This window comes from Medicago sativa, chromosome 7 (genome assembly GCF_051527215.1).
Source record: "Medicago sativa cultivar Bolivia chromosome 7, Bolivia_mono, whole genome shotgun sequence".
Taxonomy (NCBI): Eukaryota; Viridiplantae; Streptophyta; class Magnoliopsida; order Fabales; family Fabaceae; genus Medicago; species Medicago sativa.
In genome coordinates this window covers 71,676,679-71,702,693 of record NC_140755.1, presented here as the reverse complement: position 1 = coordinate 71,702,693, position 26,015 = coordinate 71,676,679, and the positions used below count along the sequence as shown (strand labels likewise).

Below are 26,015 nucleotides of genomic sequence, written 5' to 3'. Positions count from 1 at the left end.
ACAGCGTTTCAATAGCGCTTTCAGAAAAGCGCTAATATAACCTTATTTTTGTGCTATATTTAAACAGATGTTTCTTAGCGTTTTACAGAAAGCGCTATCTTAACTATCCCCCCTTTATTAGCGCTTTCAGAAAAGCGCTAATAAAAGTCCCAATTTTTTTATTTAGAAAATTAAATCTACTACCAGAAGCTTCATAATAAGATACTGAATTGACAATATATATATATATATATATATATACACAGATCAGAAACACTAGTAATCCATTAATAGAAATAAACAACAATAATGTGTTGATGAGAAGCTTAATTACAAATGACATCTAATGTACACTTGCATAAAAATGCAAAGTTTGTGCACAATACATATATATATAAACGATGACAAACCTAAAGTGACTTACAAAACCTTGGCTATTTTTCTCCAATTTTCCATACTAATTGGAACCTCCCGACGAACGATGACTCCAATGTAATTGACAAAACCTTGGCTTTCTTCCCCAACTGGTTGACCTCAAGCATTCCAACGAACCTGAAGTAAGATTGCATGGTATACAAAATGAATTCAACAACCATCAAATAAATATAACCCCGTGCTTGAGGAATAAATTTTTTCGGACTTAAATCAGAAACTACTAAAATCAAAAGTGGTCATATCTATTACATGAGATAGTTTGTCAGGAGCTACAAATTTGTTCTTGAACTTCTATATATTAAACTAATCACATGTAATATAAAAGAGCAATCACACAATGGAAACAAAACAAAAAAAATATATCATGCATTGTTTGACAGAACATTAGTAGATTTTAAGGACATGAATAGTAATGAGAGCAAAGTCATATAATACTACACAATATAGTAGATTATTTTTATATTAAATTACAAAGGTATAATCATGGAGCAAGGAAAAGAGCAGACCTTTATTTACATTGATATTTTATTAATCGTAATCAAAACTGCGATGCAAATCTATAGTTGTGAAGGCTTATGGAGGTGAGCTTGATCAAGTAGGCCATTATGAGATATTAGTTTCCATCCTGTTAGTAAATCCACCAAGTAGCTAAAATGCATCCAAAACTGAAACAGGGACAAAAAAAAGACCATGAGCCAAAATGATCATAACCAACTGCAGAAACAAGCGCATCACAACAACCTGCAAACTTGCAAGAAACCAAGATCCCCGGTTGGCGGAAAACTCCTAAACCATATCAACCTTAGATAGACTTAATCACCTAGGCTTAGGCATTGTTTGGCCTGACTTTTTTACAGTCTAAAAGCTACTTTAAAACAAAGTTATGCATTTTGTTTCACAATATCATTTTGTTTTAAAGTAGCTTTTAGACTGTAAAAGAGTCAGACCAAACAATGCCTTAATTGATATTGTGTTTGGCCTAACGTCTCCTTAAAAATGTAGAGAAGTAGAAAAAAAGCTGGGCCAAACGGTACCTTAGTCAAAGTCAATTGATTCACAACGTCTCCAATAGAAAAAGTCATAGATAAATGTACAAGTCATGAAAATTTGGATGTAAATGTCTAAAAAGCCTAAGGTTTAGTTATGCTTAAGCAATATAATATTCAAATATAGTGAAGAACTCTCCAAGTGACACAAAGTGAAAGGCTAACAAAAAAATAAAGGCACGTGTACTTCATGAAGGAGACCAACACATGAAACTAAGCATGTTCAGAAGCTAAAAGGCATGTATATTTCTATTCCTTGATTTTCAATTCATGTTGTCTACTTGGTACATAATTTACAATATTTCAAGAAATTTCTAACAAGGTTCTTAGATAGTAAACCAATACTTTTACATCCATAACGTAAAAGCAAGGGGGAATGTATTTTAAAACAAAAATTGTTATAAGACGAACCAAAAGGAAAATCATGACATATACCATGAAAATAAACTTTGAAGAAATACAAATATTCAATTTAACTCCTTTGTAGAAGTTAAAGACCAACCTTTTTATTTGGACATAAAGAACAAGCTCAGTGATCCAATAAGGATAGAACTTGACAATAAATGAAGTAGGAAGATTTTCAAGAAGATATGAAACTACAAAACATCAATCAATTATAGAATTATCCAATAGTAGAAGAATGAGTATATAATCGATATAGATATACATAGTTAAAAAAATTATATGTGTATTGAATAAGAAGAGCATGGATGGTAGTGTGGTAGTGATGGTGAAAAAGAGTGTCCAAAAACTATGTACAATTCAGAACTTGCATTACAGAACATCTTCCAATTCAGGTACCCTAAATTCAGACACAAATCAAAACAAATTGGCATTTGAATTATGTCTAACGTTAGGTTATTATAGTCAAAATAGGCTATTAGTTTTCATCTGAAATGTTAGCTCAACCAAAAAAACAATCAGCAAAAGCTTTTATTGTTTCTCCATTTTTTTTCATCTGAAATGTTAGCTCAACCAAAAAAAAAAACAATCAGCAAAAGCTTTTTTCACAATGTTAGGTTACTTTCCTTGGATTTAATTTTCTTTCTCTTTGTGTTTCTCTAATTTGATCACAGGCAGCCCAGAAAATTGTTTCACAAGTTCCATTTACTATAGATGAAGAGTTTAAAGCTGTTGTATTTGCAACAAAGTAGGTATTTCCATCATGACATATCATTTCGGTTTCGATACGTCAATAACTTATTACCACTCATTAGTAAATTCATGCTCAACAAGTTCATCATGTTAAGGAGAAAAACCAAAAAGAGAAAAACCATCTAATTGGTAAAGAGAAAAAACCAAAAAGAACAATTTCAATAAGTTCATCAAGTTGTAACTTACGACAACATCAAGATGGATAAATCAATGTTAATTGAAAGTAAAATGTTTAACTTAACAATACAATTAAACTAACAACACATGCCTGCCAAGAAAGACTTGATGTGTTGATAAAATTCAAATGAGGCACAAATCTGAATTTGAATATGAATGAGCAGTAAAAAACTATATTCTTTAATTTTCATCTAGGTTGGTAGTCAGTAGTAACACTAATATTACTTCAGCATCAAATCTATGCAACATGAACAAGAAAAGCTTCTTTCCTTAATGAAATCATGGAATATTTTTACTTCCTATTATTCACAAACTGATATCATTGAGCAGTACGTGACAAATATTTATTTGTTACCGAATTTGAAGATTTTACAATGTGGAACTTGTTTCTTTAATGTTGAAAACCATCTTAATACACACTCATGATCAAGCTTTTTTCCTCAACCAAAATCAGTTTTAAATGATTTATTCCACTAATTTAAATCAGACAATTGAGATTAAAAATTGTGCGGCAAAGTTACTGCCCGGAATCCATTTCCATACAACACAGCGACACTAAACCAACAAACAAAACTAAAACCAAAATCACACACCTTAACCAAAATATCAGACTTTGCTTCAGCGAGTCCCTTATATTTTGAGCAGGTCCCTCGTAATTACGGTGGCCACTTATCAATCTTATCAAAATACAATTTATTTTACCAACAACAAACAAATATCAACATTAACTTGTAGCACATCAGAAATAAAAATAGGCCCTATTTGTATAAACAGTTCAATTCGTAGCATATAGGTTGTAGCATAAGCTCTTATCATTATAAACACTTACATATACTATTTCTATGACAAGAAAACTAAAATAAAGTTAAATTGTTTTCGTATTATAAGCTGTAAGTTATTTTTCATTAGCTATTTTGGATAGCTTATGAAAATAATTTGAAAATAGCTTATATAAATAAGTTGTTTTCTTAAGTTCCAAACAATCTTCCAAGTGCTTATGCGAGTAGACAAGCTCAAATAAGTCAATCCAAACATGTCTTGCAATATTCATTTAAAATATTAAGCATTCAGAACAATGATTCACCTGTCATCCCCAACCGATAACACCCTTCATTTCCACAACATAAAATCAAAAACAAAAATGAAAGATACCTTAGTCAACTAGCTTTCTTCTTAGAATTCTGATAACCAAGCTTGCCACCTACATTTCCAAAAGAGAAAATCAAAACCAAAAATTAAATACAAAAAACAAAATATTACAACAAATCTGATATTCAAAATCAAAGAAGATAAAATTAAGATTTTCCAGAGTCTAATCTTAGGGTTTCAATAGATTTGAAGCTTCAATCAACAGGTTCAAAGAGTTCAACGGATTTTGTTTTCAATCGACGATTGACAGTGATTACTGAACGATCGGGTTAGTTCGACGGAGGTGGGTGCGTGAGTTGAAGATTAGGACAGTTATGGGTGAGTTAAAACGAAGGATGGAGGAAGGTTTTGGAGAGAGGACGGCGGTGGTTGGATAGTTCGATGGTAATGGGTTGAAATAGAGAGGACGGTGGTGGTTGGTGAGTTCGACGGTGGCGGGTTGAAAACAGAGATAGAGAATGAGAGAGAGGAGGAGAAGAGTGAGTGAATTAAGGAGGGTTTGGAGGTGGGTGGGTTTAGTGACGGTGGTGGTGACTGATCTGGAGAGAGAGAGAGAGAGAGAGAGAGAGAGAGAGAGAGAGAGAGAGAGAGAGAGAGAGAGAGAGAGAGAGAGAGAGAGAAGAGTAGGACGGTGGAGGTTTGTGAAAGAAAGTCTCTCTGGAGAGGGAGGAAGATGGTTTGGAAAGAAGGAATAGTATTTTGGTCAAATATATGTGTGCCAAAATAAAAAACTTTGCCGCATTTTTTTTATTTTCTTTTTGTTTTTTATGAAGGTCAACAATAGCGTTTTTCCTAAAACGCTAACTTAGGGGTAATAGGATAATAGCGTTTCTTTACAAGCGCTATCTAAGTGAGTAAAATTATAGCGTTTTTCAGAAAGTGCTATTAAAGCAAATTCTGAGTATATCCAATAATAGCACTCGACCAGAAGCGCTAAGATATATCTATATTTTGTCTTTTTAATAGCATTTTTGTGAAAGCGCTATTAAACTGGTGCTATAAAAGGCCAAAATTGTAGTAGTGCTATCTTTGAAGATAACTTCATAAAATATATAAGCATTTAGATTTTAAACTAATGCCCATAGATACTTCCCTTTGACGATTCATGTTGTTTTTCCAGTCTAATGTTAACAGGTTCTCATTGTGAAAATAATTTTCCCTTTTCTAGATTTATGGGTTTTATGGTTTTTCCAATCAACATATTGATGGTTGATCTTGAGCCAATATTTTCAAATTGGGGGTGCCAACCATAGATTGCAGGATTTTTTTTTTTTTTGTCAAATAAAAGGTTACTAACGTGTCCTGCGAAATATCTCTAGTTTGCTATGAAATGTAGATATTAATTCTTCCTGAAATTTTAAGGTGAAATTATATGGATGTATGTCTTAAACCCTCACTGTGGAAATTATTTTATTTTTTCTAAGTTTATGGTTTGATGCTTTTCCCAATCTATATTTTAGATTATATTTTTAGCATTTAATAACCATCAATATTTTAGCTTATATTTCAACACCGTGGAATAAAATTAAAAATTAAAAAAATTTATGAATAAAACATTTTAAAATTAGGAAAATTTACTTTTCCCCTCTAAATCCAAAATGAACAAAAATAAAAAGTGAGCCGTTTATTTTGCATTCCCCCCATTTTTCGGTTTAGTACAATGTATCCAAAATTCAATAAGAATAATATAAAATTATCTTATATAATATTTTATTATTATATATCAATTTTGGTCAAAAGGTATATCATGATATATTCTAACTGTGGTAAAATATAATTAAATTATTTTATGCCTTTGTTATATAAAGACATAAAAAAGGGGTGACTCTTCATTTACCATTTTCTTCATATTTACAGACACAGTCTTTTACTCTTACAGTATTTTCGTAGCAAATTTCCTACGTTTTCTTCCAAATTTCCAACTCTCTCCTGTGAAACTCCGAACTTCCCGTGTCGGAAAATTGAGAGCATTCTTGCTCTCTTCGGTGAGTTTCTCTTTGATTTTGTTATGATAACTTGGCTATGAAAAAGTTGAAAGAAACATTGCTTTTGTTATTTTTGTTTATGATTTCTACTTAGTTGATGAAAAATGATTTGAAAATGTGGTGTGTGGAGTTTGGTTCACTACTAAAAAAACGCGAATTAGAGACGGATTTTAGGGAGGGACAAAATTCCCTAACTAATTGTGACGGAATTAGGGACGGATTTTAGTATTAAATACAAATATTTAATTGCCAATTATTAGTGAGGGAATGGTTTAAACATCCCTCACAAAATATCCCTCACAAAACATCCGTCACTAAATCCCTTGCAAAATTGATGAGTTAAATGTTTGTTAAGGAATTTGTCATGGAACTGAGCCCTCTCTAACGATTCCCTCACTAAAATCGTCACTAATGTCAATTATATAGTTGGTGAGGCAATTAATCCCTCACAAACAATTAATGAGAAAAGTGAATTATTCCCCCCAATTGTTTCACGTTTTGGCTTTCCCTCTCTTATACTAAAATATTCCCCCTCTTTTTTTTTTCACAAACCCTAAAATAACATTTTTCCCCAAAATTTGGCTCCAAGTTTTGAACCCAAAATTAGAATGTTCTCTCAAATTCATTGAACCCACAAAGATGAAATCAGTACCAAAATCACTTAATACTCCCTCTCGTTCCAAAATTTTCCCCCAAATTCATTGAATCTTCACTTAATCTCAGAATCCTTCCTTCGTTTGTTCTCCCAGAATCGTAATCTTCACCAAAAATCTCTCAAATCTTCACTTAATCTCGCTGAATCTCTCCGAATCTCACCGAATCTCTCAGAATTTCTTTCTCTGAAATCTTTCCTTCTCATCGATGAACTCACACTCATGGTAACATCTCTCTCTCTCTCTCTCTCTCTCTCTCTCTCTCTCTCTATCAATCAAAGAATTTAATTTATTTTTTTATTTTTTATATTTTATTGCAATTTGTTTTGGGTTTTGTGGTGTAACAGTGAACTCACTCTCCTTTCTGAATCCAAAAGTGAATCAGTGAACTTGCTCACACACATTCTCTGAAACAGGTGAATCCAAACCCTTACCTATGTTTGTTATTAATTTTGATTTTTAATTTTGTATTTTGAATGATTGTTGTTGAAGACTGAGATTATTTAACTTTTGATTTTGTTGAAGATTGGTAGTATAAGACTTGTTTTTCAATGAATTCGTGTTGGACTTTCTGTTTTTCAGCTATCCTTCAGTTCCTAGGCTTGTGCTAGAATTGGTTTTGTAAGCTGTTAGGTTACAATTTAAAAAAATAACGGTTTTGCAGCTAAACTGCTACTTCAATTTTACATGGTATATATTGCAAGGTTAGAACATTAAAAAAGGATGATATTGTAAAACAAATGCAAACAGAAATGAAAAAAATTGTAAACAAAGTTAGTTAGCAAGATTTTCAATCAATCGAGTTTTGGCTAGAAGAATTTACATTGATGAAATATGTGTCCTTAAACTACCACACAATAGAAAGTTTTAAATAATTTTTAGAAATGTTAACTTAACTACATCATATATGGTTTTAAATAATTTTCCTAGGCTGCACTATGGTTTTTTTTTGAAACAGCACGTATATTAATTGTCTTGCACAAGAAGTACGACAGGCTGAGAATGATACAAAAGAGAAGGCATGGCATAACTTCACTACTCAACCGTAGGAAGTTAGTGCACATCCTGAAGGCCAAAAACAAAGGCTGAGATGCCACAACCTAAACCAAACTGATAACAGCCAAACAAACACGAAACAGCCGGCCAGAACCTCTCAGCAACCAAAACTGTCACGCCACAGCCTGCACACAGACTCCTAGTGCTAACAACCTATGTCAAGTTATTGAAGTATTATTAAATGAATAACCAAAAAATATATTAATACATGAACGGTCTTAAAATATAATTTCAGGTGTCTAAAACAATTATTAACATATGTACATGAAGTAAACATGTCATCAGAAATTGAAAGAGGATAAGTGATAATCACAGATTCAGCCCAACGTATAACCTTTATCGCCAGTCAGTTTTGTGTCTCAACCATTATAATTTGGAAATTATATTTAAATGCCAAACAAGGCGGTTGAACGCAACTGAGTTTGAATGGATCAAACTCAATCCACTGAAGAACCTTCACCAAAGGAAATCAGCCAATTTTACCTGCTACTGTCCAGAGTTTCCCAAAAGTCGCTCAACCGCTGCATGATCATTCCCTGATGTAGCAATAAGAGTCGGCTGCACTATGGTTGTATGACAGTTAGCAGGTTTTTTTGAGTTTGTTTAGCTTTCCCTGATTTGTATTGTTGCGTTTTGATGTTGGTGAATGTTGTGTCTTTATGGTTACTGTTACGTGTCTTGTTGGAGTTTTGCCTCTGCTAGTATGTTGGTGAATTTAACTTTTTGTTTTGTTCATATAATACTTTACAAAACATAAAGTTAAATTCAAGCTCTGTCAAGTTATTATATGAACATGACCGACAGTCCAATATATTGTCTATTTGTGATAGATTAAACCCATTTTCAGTTATAAATAATAATGTGATCCAAATGTTCTTCATATTTCACCAAAAATTATAACAAGACATGTAGGCTTGTAGCAAAAAAATATATAGATGTAAGCAGGTCTAGTAAATGAAAATTGAGTAGGTTTTGCTTCCTGCTTGTTTACATGCTCTGTTGCAGTCCTATTTTATTCATTTATTGGTTTTCCCATAATACATTTGTATTGCATAAGCTAATGGACATTATAGAGCATGTAAACAAGTGAGGGTGTTTGGGACTGTTGTAACAGTGCTGCTGTTGTGGCTGTTTTGGTACTGTCTTTTCTTGAATTAGACAGCTTGGTGCCTGTAGAAATTGTTAATGGGGTGCTGTTTTGATTGCCTGGGCATTAGGGGCTGTTTTTACTTTATGCAGCTAGCGTTTTTGTGCTGCTATTTTTTCTGTTTGCTCCTGCCCTGTATGCTTATGCGTTGGGGTGTATTTTGTTTGTTTTTCGTACCGACTCTTGTCTTGAGAGTTTTGGTGCCTATTAATAATATTGGCTTTTCAAAAAAAAAAAAAGTACTTTCTAGTTGTGTGCAGGGATGTCTTTTTAGCATTACCTCCCAACTAGTTATGTGACGGATCTTCACTTTCAAACATAATGTTTAGCAAGATAGCCAGCTGACATATCATATATTGCACCGTCAAATCGAAATTAATATGTATGCCTATCTCTCTTATTTGCACTGTGCATACTTCATGCATTTGAGTGGAGCTAATACTGATGTTGCATTAGTTCTTTCTTGTGACACTCAACCAAGCTTAGTAGTTACTTCTTCAAAAGTTGTTAGGTATATTATACAGGTTTTAAAAAAAGAAGAAAAAACATGTTAAATTGAATTTGGACTAAACTTTGTGTTGGTATATTATACAGGTAACTTTATAAGATTAACTAATGTCTCTCTGTAATTAAATACTAGCAAAAGGATGGTAGTTAATATTAAAGGTACCTCTCTATATGAGCCTTAATAGTATTTACCTGTTTAGCTGCCGCAGCTGCAAAATGTGCTGCTGTTGTCGTTTTTTTGTTGCGTGATCAGCGCCTGGTGTTTTTTGTTGTGTTTGATATAATTTTTGAAAGAAATTAAAAGTTTTTTTACCTACTGTAGTAATAATGCAAAATGAGCCTACTGGTAGTATAATGTTCCACTTATATACTTCATAATCTTCTACTTTTTCAGGTAAACAAATGCTTCTTCTAGATGTTTTTAAAAATAATTTGGTGTTGTTTACATGCTCTGTTGATGTGCTATTCCATGTTGTTTACATGCTCTGTTGTTGTGTTTGGAACAAGATTTGGTGTTGTTTACATGTTTTTAATGTTATATTTGATTATTAATAATTTGGTGATGTTTACATGTTTTTAATGTTATATTTGATTATTAATTTGGATTTTGATTGAATGGATGTTTTCTCACTCGCAGTTCTTGAACCATTCGTTTTAAATAATACATCACCAATGGAAGTACCTGAAAATAGAAAGTGGATGTATAACAGAGTTGATTGTTACAAGAACATTACTGCAGAATTTAATACTGGAGTTCTGGAGTTTATTAAGTTTGCTTTGGAACAAGATAAAGATAACATTGGAGGAGGGGATATCAGATGCCCATGTAATACATGCAAGTGTTTGAAACATGAAAGTCCAGCAACTGTGAGGGCACATCTATGTTTGAAGGGATTCATGAGTAATTATTATCATTGGACGAACCATGGTGAGGAAATTCCCCCGATTCCGCAAGTGGCTGTTAATCACTCTTATTATGCAAGTAGAGGTCAAAGGGAAATGTTTGACAATTATGAGCAATTAGTAATGGATGCCGCGGGACCAGACATTGGCAACTATCTGGATCAACAAGGTGAAGACGAAGGAGACCTAATGGAAGAATCTCCTAACGTAGAAGCTCAAGGATTCTTTGAATTGTTGAAGGCCGCACAATCTCCTTTATGGGATGGTTGTGATAGATATTCCGTGTTGTCAGCTTCTTTAACAGCATTAAATTTGAAAGCAGACTATGGTTTTTCCGAGGGTTGTTTTAATTCATTGATGCAATTTATGGGAAATGCATTGCCAGATAATAACCGCATGCCAACAAATTTTTATCAAGCAAAGAAGACGGTTGCTGAACTAGGGTTGTCAAGTATGAAGATTGAATGTTGCCCGAAAGGATGTATGTTGTATTATAAGGAGAATGCTGCGCTCCAAAGTTGTAAAATCTGTGGAGAGGAGCGGTATAGGCATATTAAAAAGCAGGGAAAGGATAAATTAGTACAAAAAAAACATATGTGGTACTTTCCGCTTGTTCCGCGACTACAAAGATTGTATTCCTCCATACAAACAGCTGGTGAAATGACATGGCATCGTGATAAACCTCGGGAGAACGGTTCTTTGTCTCATCCTTCAGATGCAGAGGCCTGGAAACACTTTGATGAAAAATGGCCTGACTTTGCTCGAGATCCTCGAAATGTTAGATTAGGTTTGTGTTCAGATGGCTTTGCTCCATTTGACATATCGGGCCGAAAGTATTCTTGTTGGCCCGTGATTGTTACCCCTTATAATTTGCCCCCATGGATGTGTATGAGAAGGGAATTTATGTACTTGACCATTATAATTCCTGGCCCGGACGACCCAAAGAGAAACATTGATGTGTATTTGCGTCCCTTAATAGATGAATTGAAAATGTTATGGGAGGATGGGGTTATGACTTATGACGTGTCCTTGAAGCAAAACTTTTTGATGAAGGCTGTTGTAATGTGGACAATTAATGACTTCCCAGCCTATGGGATGTTAAGTGGTTGGATGACAAAGGGAAAACTAGCTTGCCCAATTTGCATGAAGCAGCACTCTAAGGCATTTACCCTAGATACTAGTAAAAAGACCTCGTGGTTTGATTGTAGTAGACAATTCTTAGCACAAAATCATCCATTTAGAAGGAATAAGACTGCATTTACAAAAGATAAAGTTGAGACGTCAATTCCTCCGCGAAGGCTGGGTGGTGAAGAAGTTTGGGAAAGGGTTAGAAATATACCAAGTGCAGAGGAATCCCAAGAATGTAAACCACCAGGCTATGGGAAAGAGCATCATTGGACAAAACGGAGTATATTTTGGGAACTTCCATATTGGAAAACTCATCTTCTCCCACATAATCTTGATGTAATGCACATCGAGAGAAATGTATTTCTTAATATTTTGTTCACAGTAATGGATACCAAAGGCAAGACAAAAGATACTTACAAATCTAGGAAGGACTTAGAAGCACATTGTAAGCGTAAGGGCCTGGAGCTTAAACCTGGTAGGAATGGTAACTTTGTAAAACCAAAGGCACAATATACATTAACCAAACAACAAAGAACAGCTGTATGTGAATGGGTTACAAAACTTAGACTTCCAGATGGTTATGTTTCGAATTTGAGTCGATGTGTTGACTTCAAGGAAGCAAAGTTGTCTGGCATGAAGAGTCATGACTGCCATGTATTCATGCAGCGTTTGATACCATTAGCATTTAAAGCCTTACCCAAACCTATTTTGAACACACTTACCGAATTCAGCCAATTCTTTAGAGAAATCACATCATCAGTGTTGAGTGAAGATAAATTGCGTAGTTTGGAGGAAAACATTGCAATCATTATGTGCAAATTAGAACAAATATTTCCTCCAAGCTTTTTCGACTCAATGGAACATCTTCCTATTCATTTACCTTACGAAGCAAGAGTTGGTGGTCCCGTGCAGTATAGATGGATGTATCCATTTGAAAGGTAAATTTTTCTACCTTATATACTCTCTTGGTTAGTTATCTTAGTTATTTCTTCATTTATCTAAGCTTAATCTTAATTTTGTCTGTAGGTTCATACGAACTTTAAAACAAAAGGTAACAAATCAAGCTTATGTGGAAGGTTCGATTGCCAAAGAATATTTACTAGAGGAGATGTCTACATTAGGTTCCTATTATCATCCCGCTGATGTTCCGTCGAGGAGAACACGAGTGCCTCAGAACGATGATGGAGGAGAAGATTTTTCAGTTAATCCTACATTGTCAATCTTTAACTATCCGGGTCGTCCTTTTGGAAAACGTACGAATTCTAATTTGACTGATAGGGAAATGAAAGCTGCACATCTTTATGTGCTTTTAAATTGTCCTGAGGTGGTGCCTTACCTGAAGTAAGTATTCCAAAGTTTAAATTTGCACACATGTATTGATTGTTTATGAAGTCAAATTTAATGGATATTTTACATGTGCAGCATGTACTCCGGTTTGTTACGAGAACTAGACCCCGAGTTGAGTGAACCAGATTTGGACAAACAAATTTCTGCAACATTTCCAACTTGGTTCAAAACACATGTACGTGAATCTCCATAGTTTCAAATTATAGTACTTAATTTATTAGGTTGAATTTACAATATTTTGCCTAATATAGGTGCGTGATTCAAGGAATGAGATAAATGATGTGCTGTTAACAAGTTTGGCATGGGGCCCTCTTAGAAATGTTATCAAGTGGCATAGTTATGTTATTAATGGCTACAAGTTTGTGACAAAATCTCGAAATGAAGGGATGAGTACAACCAATTGCAATTTATGTGTTCGGGGAGGGCAATTAGATTCTTTAGAAAATGATTACTATGGTGTTTTGACTGACATTGTCGAATTAGAGTACACCGGTCACCCTACAAAGAAGGTGGTTTTGTTTCAATGTGATTGGTTTGATCCGAGCTCTCAAGGGACCAAGACGGATAACTATGGCAATGTTGAAATAAAAAAATCTAGGAAATATCAAAATTATGATCCTTTTATATTAGCCCAACAAGCAGATCAAGTTTACTTTACATCTTTTCCTGAAGGGCAACAAGGTTGGCTAGGTGTCATAAAAACCAAGGCCCGCAGTAACATTCAAACTGTGGAAAAAAAACAGCAAACAACAGATGCATATCAAGATGATGATGCTAATACACTACCTATAGTTGTTTCAAATGATGATTTTCAGCAATGTCTTGTTGACGTTAATGGTGTAGCCGAAGAAGTGCCAAACTCTTTGTTGAGGAGAAGTGCCAAACCCATTGTTGAGGATGATGATGATGATGATGAGGAGGAGGAGGAGGAGGAGGAGGAGGAGGAGGAGGAGGAGGAAGATGAATATGAAGGGGAGGAGGAGGAAGATGAATATGAGAGGGAGGAAGATGAAGATATGTATGAAGATATAGATTCAAACTAAGTCATTGATCCAAGCAAGTGGGTTTCCTCAAAATCAAAGGATATTGCTGTAAGTTACTACTTCATGACCTTATTGAACTTGATGAATATTTAGTCTATTTTTAAAGTAGTTGAACTATGATATGGAGGTTCTGCACTGATGCTAATTGTTAAGAACTGATGCTATTTTTAATTGTTTTAATAGTTCTGCACTGAAATAATTGTTCACTGATGATATTTTATGGAGGTTATGCACTGATGCTAATTGTTAAGCACATATTAAGAAATAATATAAATGTACCTATGACGTAGATTGAGCACTACCATTTCAATTTTCTTTTTTTTTTCTTCCATACCAATCCTAACTCCACTTGATTATTTTTTTGACATAAAGAACTCCATATGAAACTATGTCCATATTTAAGAAGCAGATTGAGAAAAATAATGAATTGTCTTGATAGGACGATATATTAGAATGTTAGTTTGTTTGATGCTTCTGGAAAACTGATATAGGCAAGCAGTGAACACATCATAAGTTTTTAGGACAACATACCGGGTAAAAATCAACAACATTGTTTTTAGATAAGGTTTTAGGCGGTGGATTTTGTTTGTTTGTTTGTTGCTGTTATTCATCTGTTATTCACTCTGCTATTTTGCAGCTTGTTTTTCTGTCATGGGGTTTGCTGTTCTGCTTTTTCCCTCCCTCTCCTTTCTGTTGAGCGGCTGTTGGTGTGTTTAGTTTGGTGTTTTATGGCCTGTTCATAGGTGAGGCAGGGGTATGCTTGGTACTCGTAGGTATTCTACTACCTCAGCGATTGATGCCACCTTATTTTTGGTTTTTTGGGTTGTTGGTAGTTCCGTATATTTGCGGCTACAATTGTATTTTTCCCTTGTATCCGCGAGTTTTTTTGCTTCTTGCAATGGCTCGACGTGAATAAATTTCCTTGTGACTCTTTATGTATTTTTGAGAGTTTCCTTGTGTCTCTTTATGTATTTTGAGAGTTGAACAATGGTTGTAAACTTATTGAGAGTTTCCTTATGACTTTTATGGTGACAAATGTATGTGTTGGCTATGAAGACAATTTATGAAGTGGTTTTTGTTGTATATTTATAATTTCCAACAAGTTCAATATGGTTTAATATAGTAAATGCATATACAATATTAATATAATCAATTAATGAAATCTGGTTTGAAATGGAACATTAATCCGCTGATGCAAATTTCTGTTTGAATTAGTGAGGGAAATAAATTTCTCACTAAACTTGTAGTTTGTGAGGGAATTCAATTTCATCACAATTTATGCCTTCAAAATTTGAGAGGGAAAACCAATCCGTCACTAATTACTGACGGAAATATTGGTAAAAATTGATGGAATAGTCCCTCACTATTAGAGAGGGAACAAGAATCCCTCACTAATTACTGACGGATTTGTCCAAGGTTTAGCACATTTCTGGTTCATATTTAGTGACGGATTTATATGATTAGGGACGGAATGTATCCGTGTCAATTAGGGACGGAAACCAAAATCCCTCACAAAAATTTAGCAAGGCCAATATTCTTAAGGGATTACCGGTCGTCACTAAATCCCTCACTAAATTCGTTAGTGAGGGAATTATGGTAGTTTAGTGACGGATTTCTACCCTCTCTAAAATTGATTTTTCTAGTAGTGGTTATTGTAACACCCACGGCTGACGAGGGAAGGGAGTGGTCGCCGGTGCACAAGGCACGACAAAGAGTGGCTCCCGACAGCTTATATAGGAACTGAATCACATCGGAATGAGAGGGATCCTGAGGCTGTGTAGGTATGGGACTACATGGTTGAAGGAAGGCTTATAAGAATTGTTTGGTACTACCTATATCAACAAGATGCATCTTCTTTTCGGTAGCTCATTCCATAAGAACTCCACAGTTAAGCGTGCTTGACTTGGAGCAATTTTGGGATGGGTGACCTACCGGGAAACTCCCGGTAAGCGTGCGAGTGAGGACAAAACACGCTGAAAAGACTCGTGTTGGTTTGTAGGGTCAGTCGGCAATCCTGAAAGCGGCAATCCTGAAAGCAATCTAGGGTGTTACAGTTAATTGTTTAACAAAATGGGGGGAATGCAAAATAAACAGCTCTTTTTTTTTTTTATATATTTTTGTTCATTTTGGATTTAGAGGAAAAAAGTAAATTTTCCTAATTTTAAAAAGTTTTAACCATAATTTTTTTTAATTTTTAATTTTATTCCACAGTGTTGAAATATAAGCTAAAATATAGATGGTTATTAAATGGTCATAATATTTTCAAATTGAGGGGTGCCAAACCTTAGATTGCATGATTTTTTTTGTCAAAAAAGGTAACTACAATGTCCTGCAAAATATCCCCGGTTTACTATGAAGTGTAGATGTTAAATCTTCCTGAACTTTTAAGGCGAAATATTATGGGACGCCTGCCTAAACCCTTACCATCATTTTGACTTTTATCATTTGTATCTAGTGATCTATGGCTAAATACTAAAACTTTTATCATTTGATGATATGAAATGATATAAACTATAATTTTTTTTTGCAATCTACAAGTTGTTTGTAATTGTTGTAGTTTTATTTTGAAGGATTATTTTACTCCTATATATGAGCTATATTACCATTCATGTCAAAGCATGTTATGAGAAAAACGTGATTTTACTTCGTATTTACCAATAATATGATAGAATGATAAATTAGAAATCATCACGAATCCTTGACACTCAATAAGATGCTTTAGAAATAACAGAATTGTGATTCATTTTGCTTAAGTGGTTGACTTGTTGCCTTCTTTTTAAGGAAAGATCTTTCTTATGATTATTGTATTGTCTTTAAATATTTCCTTATCTCGCAATTTTCTATGATATTATTAGATAGATGAATAAAAAATATGTACTCATATTATTGAAATTGTAACCTAACATTGTCATTGTAGAAGGGAAAGAAGCGGAAAGCGTTGTTGACTTCAACCAAATTCCTGATAATGTGCTTGATACCATTTCTCATAAACTAGATTTTGACGATCAGTTTCAATTTTCTTGTGCTTGCAAGGAGTGGAGGCGTGTTCAGAAAATTTATTAGCGAAGGCTCCTATCATCCCAATCACCACTTCTTGTTGAAACAACTCCGTATGATAAGAAATATTGTTCTTTCTATAGCATACCTGAAAAACGAGTTTATCGTTCTAAGAGGAGTGTTTATTCGGGCGCCTGTTTTGGTTCGTCTAGTGGATATCTGATCATGGCAGGTGCAAATAAAAGACTACATCTAATGAATCCATTTACAAGAAAACATATAATCATTGATACCTCAACAGTTGAAAATGATTTCATTCATTTCATTTTTGCCAAAGGTTCTAATGAATTTGTCATAGTGGCTTCGTGCAGACCTTTTTTTGGTTTGCATGTTTTTCAGTCTCGATATTCTAATTGGGTCACTTATTTCAAAAAGGCAAATCCATGCAAGGTTGTGGACTTTGTTGTTTTGCATAATACTATTTATGCACTCACTTACAAGGCTGAGATATGTGTACTGAGCCTGAACTCCCCAAGTCTGAAACTTTTAGAATTGAAAAACACGCCCACTATACCTTACTTGTGGCCTAAGCTGCTTAGTTGTGATGGGAAGCTTTTTGTGGTTTACTTTACACCGAAGAAATTATTGGATGTCTACAGGATAGACTTGTCAACGATGAGTTATGCCAAGCTAGAAACTTTGGGTGACCTTGCATTACTTTATTCACGTAAAAAATGCTATGCATTGAGCAACCCAGACAAGTTTGGATATCAAAGCAACCGTGTGTATTATATTAATTGTATCACCGCAGAATGTCAAGTGTATTAGGGACTAATAACGAACTGATAAAATGCATTGTGCGTGCTGGTAGACCTCGCCTTCATCATAGATCAAAATTTTATTGGCTGGATTGGTGTTTTCGAAATCTACATGATGAAGTTGATTATTCTCTAGTTGAATAGTCTGCTAACTAGGCACCAGGCATGGAACTTGTAACTGCCTTATGTTTAAATTTCGTTCCATCTGTTTCCCTTTTATTTTCTTCTACTTTGATTATCCTGAAAAAAGCTTGTCATGGTTTCTATAATTTCATTATCCCTGCTCAGATTATGTGACTCTTGATGAATATGACTTATGAACTCGTTTCTTTTTTGTTTATCTTATATATTCTGTAACGTTTTAAGGCTTAAAATGGCCATATGATTATAGTTTACCCGAAATAACTCTATATATGGAAAGAGTTGAGGGAAGGTGATTTTTATAGATCTGTTTACTAAGATACTACGTAGTCAAATTATGTGGCCTTTGTCTTATAGCACCAAAGGAGATATATCCTTAAAAGTTCACAGAATATGATTACAAATTATAATAATATTAATAAAGTAAGATGTTCCTTTTTCCATTTGTGGGTTGTACTGTTTCTAATGGTAGTAGAGAGCAAGGTATTCGACGCGCAACGATATAATAAACCCTTTGCATTAAATATGTTTAAGGTCTTGTAAAACAAATAAACTTTGGTTTTTGCAAAGAACAAATTTTTGTATTAAGATGTGCAATTGGTAATAAGCTTGTAAAACAGTCTGGAAAACCTACAACAACAAATATATTTCATTAAAACTTTGGAAAATTGTTATTGAAATTGTTATTTCATTAAGCTTTTAAGGTTCGATGAACAGGGCTCTGTATTTCGATCCGAATGGATCTTGCTTTGTGAAACTAATTGAATTGGTTTTTATGCGATCAGAATAAGTGGGGATATGCATTGTTTTTTCTGGCAACACAAATGCTATGCACTAAGCAATCCAGGCAAGTAGGGACAGGGGCGGATCTGGAAGGAAATTATCGGTGTGGCAAATTATTTTAGCAAAATAAATTACGATAAACATAGTAAATATTATTCATATTTTAGTAGAATTTAACATTTTTTAATTAAAGCTTAAATGATATTATAAAAAAGATAAAATATTTTAAATGAATAAGTAGAAAATCTCACCCCAAAAGCATACTCCTTTATATATTTTTATTGATTATTTACGAGTAAGATACAAACTTTTATGTCACGAGTTCGATTATGTCGTGTTCCTTTTTACACTTAAGTTATATTCATTTTTTGAGGAAAAAAAAATGACAAAAGCAAAAGATAGGACTTGAACACGTGACTGTGAGTAAGTTATATTCATTCTTTGAGGAAAAAAAAGATAACAAAAACAAAAGATAGGACTTGAACCCATAACTATGAGTTAGAAAGAAAAACACACACTTAACCACTAGACCAATACATCGTGTTTGATTACACTTCAAAATTGAAGATATATAATATAAACTTTAGACTTTAAATATGAAAAAAAAAAAAAAAATAGGGCAGGACTGGTGTGGCAATAGCCACAGCCAGCCTAAAGCAGGTCCGCCCCTGAGTAGGGATATGAAAGAAACTGCGTGTATTATTTTGATTCTATATATTCAGAATGTGAAGTGTATTCAGGGAGTATTAATGAAATGATGAAATGCATTGTTCCTGCTGATAGTCGTCAACTTCCTCGTAGATCAAAACTTTATTGGCTGGATTGGTGTTTTCAAAATCTGCACGATGAAGTTGATTATTCTCTGGTTCAATTATCGGCTAATTTGGCACCATGCGTGCAACTTTTTACTCTCTTATGTTTGGATATTGTTCCTTTTGTTTCTCTTTTAATTTCTTATACTCTGGTTAGACCGGAAAAACTTGTCATGGTTTCTATAATTTCATTACCTTTACTCAGATTTTGTGACTTTAGATGAATATGACGTATGAACTCGGTAATTTTTTTTTTGGTTATCTAATATATTCTCTAATATTTGAAGGCTTAATTAAAACGGCCATATGATTATAATTTATAAGATTCATTTGAGTTTCTTGATTTGGTATTTGAAATAGAGAAATGCTAGCAACACATATTTTAACACACTTTTCAACGCACTCTCTTTGATTGGTTGAAATTCACATGGGTCCCACCAAATTTAATGTAATTTGAGAAGAGATGCGGCATGTGTTTGGAAATCCATTGAACTACACCTGTGCCGTCACTGCAAATATGGAGGGTGTGTTCATGTTTATATATGCATACTAGAGGTAAGATCAAATAGTGGATGATACTGCACTTCATCACCATTATTTTAATTCAATATAAGGGTTCAAAATGACACTTTTTATTGTTAAGGAACCAAAATTAAGGGATTGATAATGTATTTAAGCCTTAATTAAACCATAGAAGTTGAACAAAAAAATCTCGAAGAACAAAAATGAAACCTAAATTCTAAAGTGTAAATGGGAGATAAGTAATGTTCCATTTATTTTTAAAACTAGCTCAGATTAGTCCGAACAAGCCTTTTTGTTATGATAAGTATTTTATACTCCCTCCGTTTCAAAATGAGTGTCGCTTTAGCCAAAAAAATTTGTTTCAAAATGAATGTCACTTTCAGTTTCCAATGCAATAATAACTTTTTCTTTTCAATTGTACCCTCCAATTAATACTCTGCACACTACTTCCAAAGTATTACTTTTAAAACTAACCAATAGTTAATAAGGATAAGTTGGTAAAATAACCATTCTCTTTATTTTAATCATTGCATTTCTTAATATGTGTGTAAACGCCTAAAACGACACTCATTTTGAAACGGAGGGAGTATTAATTTTGATAGAGTTCAGTTATATATTGTTTTGTTGCACTTCAAAATGAAAGGATAAATATTAGGGAACTTCTACGGTACACCAGCAAAATTAAGGTGTACCGGTACTCTTACTTCAAAAATTTATAAATTAACTATCATTTTTATGAAATAAAGAGCTATGTATTGATATTTATATTTTAGAAAATATCATTTTATAAGAAAAAACATCATTTCATTGTTTATAGAAATCATACTAATTTTTTTTACATTTTATTGTAAAAAATAATCAAAATTATCTATTACGAGTATTAAAAATTCATAAAAATTAAATTTTATTTCGTGGACGTTTTTGGTAAATAAGATTTAATTATTACAATTATAGGTGATAGAAAACAATTTTTCTCTTCAAAAACTAACACAATTAACTATTAATTCAATAATTTGGTGTATCAATACTCTCAAATCTTTGGGTGTACCATAGAATTTGCCTAAATATTATAGGAATAGAGTTTATAGTAAAAGAATGAGGGAGAATATGGGACCGCATAAATGATCTAGTGATATCACCCACTTAGTCCTTGTATTGCATAACTTTGTCTCTAAACAATAAGTTAATACGTGAAAGCTCCACATAGGTAAGCCTTCCATTAGCACTTACATAAGCTCCAAATTTTCATGGACTTTGATAGACTTGAAAAAGATTTAACTATTTTTAAATTTGACAGTTTTGTATTCGTTTAACCTTCCTTCAACGAAGAGGAACTCAGATTTCGTACTGGTTTTGGCTAACATGTTAATTATTTATAGGTGTAAACTTGGTTGACCCTTAATTCTATCACATTTTTATTTTGTATTTTTGCTTGAGGTGTTTTTTTTATTTGAAGACAAAGAGGAAGTTGCGTGATAATTGATTATTCGATAATACGATTATGAAAAAATATATATATGTACAATTATTTAACTAATTTTTTTAGCAATATTTTGCTATTGGATAATGATTTACCCTTTAAAATATTAAATTGAGTAAAACTAATTTTATTTTAAGATTATAATTACCATATATTAAAATATCAATTTATTTAAGATTAATCCTTATGAGTTCAATTATAAAAATATTCATTAACTACAAGACAACTACAACAAAATCAAAATGAATTGTGTTTGGTAGAAACAATTCTAAGTCATCCTCGTGAGTTTAGCTCAGTTAGTAGGATATTGCATATTATATGCAGGGGTCGGAGTTCAAACCCCGGACACCCCACTTCTCCACATTTAATTGTGTGAGCTCTAGCCACTAAACTACTTGACAAACATAAAAATAAAAACAATTCTAAGTCTATCTTGTTTCCATTTTATTGTATTTTGATTTTTGAAAAATTCTTACTGTGGCAATTATTTTCTACCATTATTTAAGGATTCTAAAACAAGAAAGTATTTTATAAAAAAAAATCAAATATTTCGATTTCTGATACATTGATTACACATTTTTCATACAAAATTACCATTTAAATGTCTTAAAAATGCCCCTGAAGCACTCGTTAACACTTCCCTTATTTATTTGGCCTTCAATACACTGTATGTTTTCATAAAACAAAGTTACATGATTAAGGAGTAGTGGTAGTGGCTGATTGGAAAATTTATGGCTAGGGTCTTTCATTGACTTTGTTTCTTCTTTTTCCTCTATTTCACCATGAGGCTCTTCTTTTTGAGCTTTATCTTGTTTTTCAAATTTCTTCGATGGTGGCAACATCAGAAACATATTTTGACCAAAACCAATGAGAATTCCACACCTTACCAATTTCTTCGATGGGGACTTTGTTTGTCTCCGGAAGAAACAATGCAATAAAAATGGTCATGATGAGCACAAAGCCAGCAAAGAAGAAAAAAAGTCTGAACTTTAAGTGGGGAAGTATGAGAAGGAAAAGTTGAGAAATTGCAAAGGTTAACAACATGTTCACAGCAACATTGGTAGCTTGACCTGCAGAACGAACCTCAAGAGAACATATTTCACTAGGCACTAACCATCCCAACGGACCCCAAGACCATGCAAATGCTGCGACATACATACATATGAAGAATAAGAGAAAACCGGCTTCATTTTTTGTAAATGAGCCTTCACCGTTAACTCCAAACTTGATAGCAATCATGCTTCCGATAACAATCTACAATCAATGATTATAACGTTTATATTAATCATGCTTGAAATATGACTTAGCTTAAATGATATATGTATAATTATTTTAAATATAAAGAATTAACTAATTGTTAAGTTGCAATTTTAACCTGGCAAACAAACATTTGTACACCACCTTGAAGGAACAAAATCCTTCGTCCGAACTTGTCCACGGTGATGATGGAAATAAATGTAGCAACAACACTAACACCTCCGCTAATTACTGCAGACATGAGTGAAGCATCGTTTCCAAAGCCCAAAGTTTTAAATAGAATGGGTGCATAAAATATGAGAACATTGATGCCAGTGAATTGTTGGAAAAATGGAATGAGACAGACAAGAGTGAATTGAGGTTTGTATCTTGGTTTTTTAATATTAATCCCTTGATCCTCTACCCTTAGGGATTCCTTGCTAGCATCAATTAGATCTTGGAATTCCTCATCAACATTATCAATTCCACGAATTTTTTGCAACATTTTCTTAGCTTCTTCATTTTTGCCCCTTTCAATCATAGAGTTTGGTGTGTCACATAAGAAATGGGATCCTATACAAAACATTAATGCAGGGACGGCTACAATACCAAAAGAAATTCTCCACCCATTCTCAAGATTGGCAGTCCAATAGTTGATAAGGTTTGCACCTAAAATGCCGATAGTGATCATCATCTGGAAGCCCATGTTGAGTGCACCTCTGATCTTTGCCGGAGCCATTTCAGACAAATACATTGGAACAGACTATTCAGGAGTAAAAAAAAAATAATGCATTTAGTCTTGCAATTCTTGACATTTTATACATAAAAAAAAATGAAAGCATAAGAATGATACTTTTTCGTACTTGATTACAAAATCCTACACCCATGCCAAGCATCATCTGGCCGATGAAAAGCATAAAAGAGTTGAAAGCCAAACCATTCAACAAAGAACCAACAAGGAAAATAATGCCACCTTCATGCATTGTGGCCTTGCGTCCGAACATTCTTGTATTCGTGGAAGCTTTGAAAGCATTCATTATTGCTGCAAAATAGAAGGGAAATGTGAAGGAGAGATAGTACACATAGTCATATTTCAAATATTGTCCATCTTTCCTTAATTCATCTTTCATTCTCGCATCATCGGAGAAGAATTTGGCAAGGAATGGTTCCATAGAAACTACTCCTCCTGTAATACCAAGCTCATAACCAAACAGTAGTCCTCCCATGGCCGCCACCAAACATGTAACCAACATGAATGATGTTACCTTCCCTTCATATTGCCTTCCATTTGTTGAAGCAGCTAAAACTCCACCAACCATCGTTCAATTTCTTGTATCTTAAGGTTTATGTGTGTCTATGATGTAAAAAACAATGACCATTTTATAACGTCAACAATTTCTAATAACATATGACGTAGTCATTACCAAATATATAATTCCTTCAACAATACATGTTAATTTAGTATTTTTAATTATCTGTATCCTTGTAACTCAGTTAACAGCATTGGTTCGCTAGATTTGGTATCAATACACTATTATAAGGATTTTTCGTTAAGAGGTAATTCTTGGATTATCAAACTTAATGACATGGTAAACAACTTTAAATAAATCACTAATGCTGTACTCCATTAATCTATTTATAGTATATAATAGAAAAAGTGAAAGGAAAGTTAGTTAAATCTCATTTCGTAATGAAAGAAGTTTCAATACAAAATATACTCATTTTAAAATAAAGTGAGTACAAACATATAAAGAAGTTTCAATACAAAATATACTCATTTTAAAATAAAGTGAGTACAAACATATAATCGAGGCAATAAAAACAAACTAAAAGAAATAGATCCGGTCAAAGAAAACAGTTTAAGTAAATAGAAGCCAAAAAAGACAAAAAAACGATGTATCAAAATTTGACAAAGCAGGGTCTTTGAGGCACATAGGTTTTTAAGCAAAGTAATGAAAATCACATACATGAAGAAAAATAATATTTATACAACTATTTTATTACACTATTTGCAACAATCTTTTTATATACTCATATTGTGACCTTACTCTTACTATTCCTATTTTTTCTCGATTGTTTTTGTCAAAAAAATAAAAGGAAGAAATAATTTTCTCAAACGTTGTTATAAAAATGGTTGCTACCAACTGAGGCTATTTAAGTCCATCACTAGTAGCTAAGCACAAATCTCAAAACACAAATTCTGAAAAGCCTCTACCTTACACACTTGTCGACACTAACAAGTTGTAGAGTCTTATATTTCTTCCGGTTTTCAAAAGTTGTTAGAAAATGATCATTAAAAATGATTTGATATTTTGATTGTGTTATAGTATTATAATTTAAAAACTATTTTTTGTTTGTAAATATATAAGACAAAATTATGACATTATTCTCAAACATTACTCCTTCCAAACCAGTAATTCTAATATGTCTTTTTCCCCCACAAGTAATTTTAGATAAAATGTAAATAAAATAAATTTCACACTAAATCAGATTCTTCCATCAAACTATTTATTACACATTAAGGAAAACATTAACGAAACATCATAGAATACTAAAAACCTTAACCAATAATGACAAAAGATAGTACTTGAACACAGTAGTGATGAGAAAGGCCAAGCCAGAAGAAAATCTCAACAACCTAAGCAACGTTGCTTTCCGGGATTCGAGAACGGATGCACTTTTTGAGCTCTTTTTTTAGGCTACGGGAGATGAGAAAACTGAGGAAGATGAAAGAGGATGCAGCATTTTGGAACACCTCAAATTTCTTCTCTTTGATTTTGTGGGAGATGTGACAAAGGAGTGTCACAAATTAATTATACTCAACAACCTCAAATCAATAGAAACCAAATTGATGTTAATGTTATCCCGGGCAAAATAGCAGTTGATAGATATTTGACCTTCCATAATACACCAGCCACTACACATTGATTAACCAAATCATTATGAACAATTCATTGATTTTCAAAAATTTCATCTAAGAAATATGACTAGTTTAATGCTGAAAAAGAAGTAAAAAAAAAAACGATTATTAGTAACTTTTCAAGACTAACTAACCCTCATATGTGCTAGCAAAACACGAGAAAATATATATGCAGTATTTACCAGGGTGCATTATAATTTAAGAAATTAAGGAGAGTAGTTTTTCATTTTGGTGTATGTGGCTATGTATTTTTATTGTCAAATATGTATCCTGATTCTTTTTGTCACCTTTCATATTCGTTCATGCTATTTTTGTGTGTGGGAGTATTTTGTTGCATGTCTTAATCAAATCAAATTATAAATGAAGTGTAAGGGAAAGTGACAATGATGAAATAATGGTAGCTACTTTATCTTTTCCTCCACCAAGAATTTAATGAATTGAATTTTCATGTGGAAAAACCGTTGCCAGTGATTTGGCAATTTCATTATCAAAATTAGAGGATGTATTATTATGTATGAAGCACGGACACTTCTCAGTCCGACACAGACACATATAATTGAATTATGTGATTTTCTTAAATTATTAGCAGGGTCGGT

General features: G+C 33.2%; 1 protein-coding gene, 1 long non-coding RNA gene and 2 pseudogenes across 2 annotated transcripts; 2 read left to right on the top strand and 2 right to left on the bottom strand.

The window, feature by feature from the left end:
- Positions 1–293: 293 nt before the first annotated feature.
- Positions 294–4,093, bottom strand: LOC146908163 (uncharacterized). The gene is made up of 4 exons (XR_015018437.1): positions 3,945–4,093; positions 3,386–3,441; positions 921–1,079; positions 294–531 (listed from the first exon to the last, which is right to left on the bottom strand). It is a non-coding gene; the product is annotated as an uncharacterized LOC146908163 (long non-coding RNA).
- Positions 4,094–6,076: 1,983 nt separating this feature from the next.
- LOC146908162 (uncharacterized) lies at positions 6,077–14,793 on the top strand. The gene is made up of 7 exons (XM_085726691.1): positions 6,077–6,804; positions 6,927–6,995; positions 9,927–12,258; positions 12,347–12,661; positions 12,743–12,842; positions 12,919–13,758; positions 14,348–14,793. Exons 3-6 carry the CDS (start codon positions 9,962–9,964, stop codon positions 13,708–13,710), a joined length of 3,504 nt encoding a protein of 1,167 aa, XP_085582817.1. The 5' UTR covers positions 6,077–6,804; positions 6,927–6,995; positions 9,927–9,961; the 3' UTR covers positions 13,711–13,758; positions 14,348–14,793.
- A 1,506-nt stretch (positions 14,794–16,299) lies between these two features.
- On the top strand, positions 16,300–19,475 carry LOC146908161 (uncharacterized; annotated as a pseudogene).
- A 2,604-nt stretch (positions 19,476–22,079) lies between these two features.
- Positions 22,080–23,818, bottom strand: LOC146908160 (sugar transport protein 10 pseudogene; annotated as a pseudogene).
- Positions 23,819–26,015: the final 2,197 nt, after the last annotated feature.

Coding starts and splice junctions, on each gene's coding strand:
- LOC146908162 (XM_085726691.1), top strand. CDS start 9,962: ATGGAAGTACCTGAAAATAGAAAGTGGATGTATAACAGAGTTGATTGT. Junction 12,259..12,346: donor TGGATGTATCCATTTGAAAG/GTAAATTTTTCT, acceptor TTTTGTCTGTAG/GTTCATACGAACTTTAAAAC. Junction 12,843..12,918: donor CAACTTGGTTCAAAACACAT/GTACGTGAATCT, acceptor TGCCTAATATAG/GTGCGTGATTCAAGGAATGA.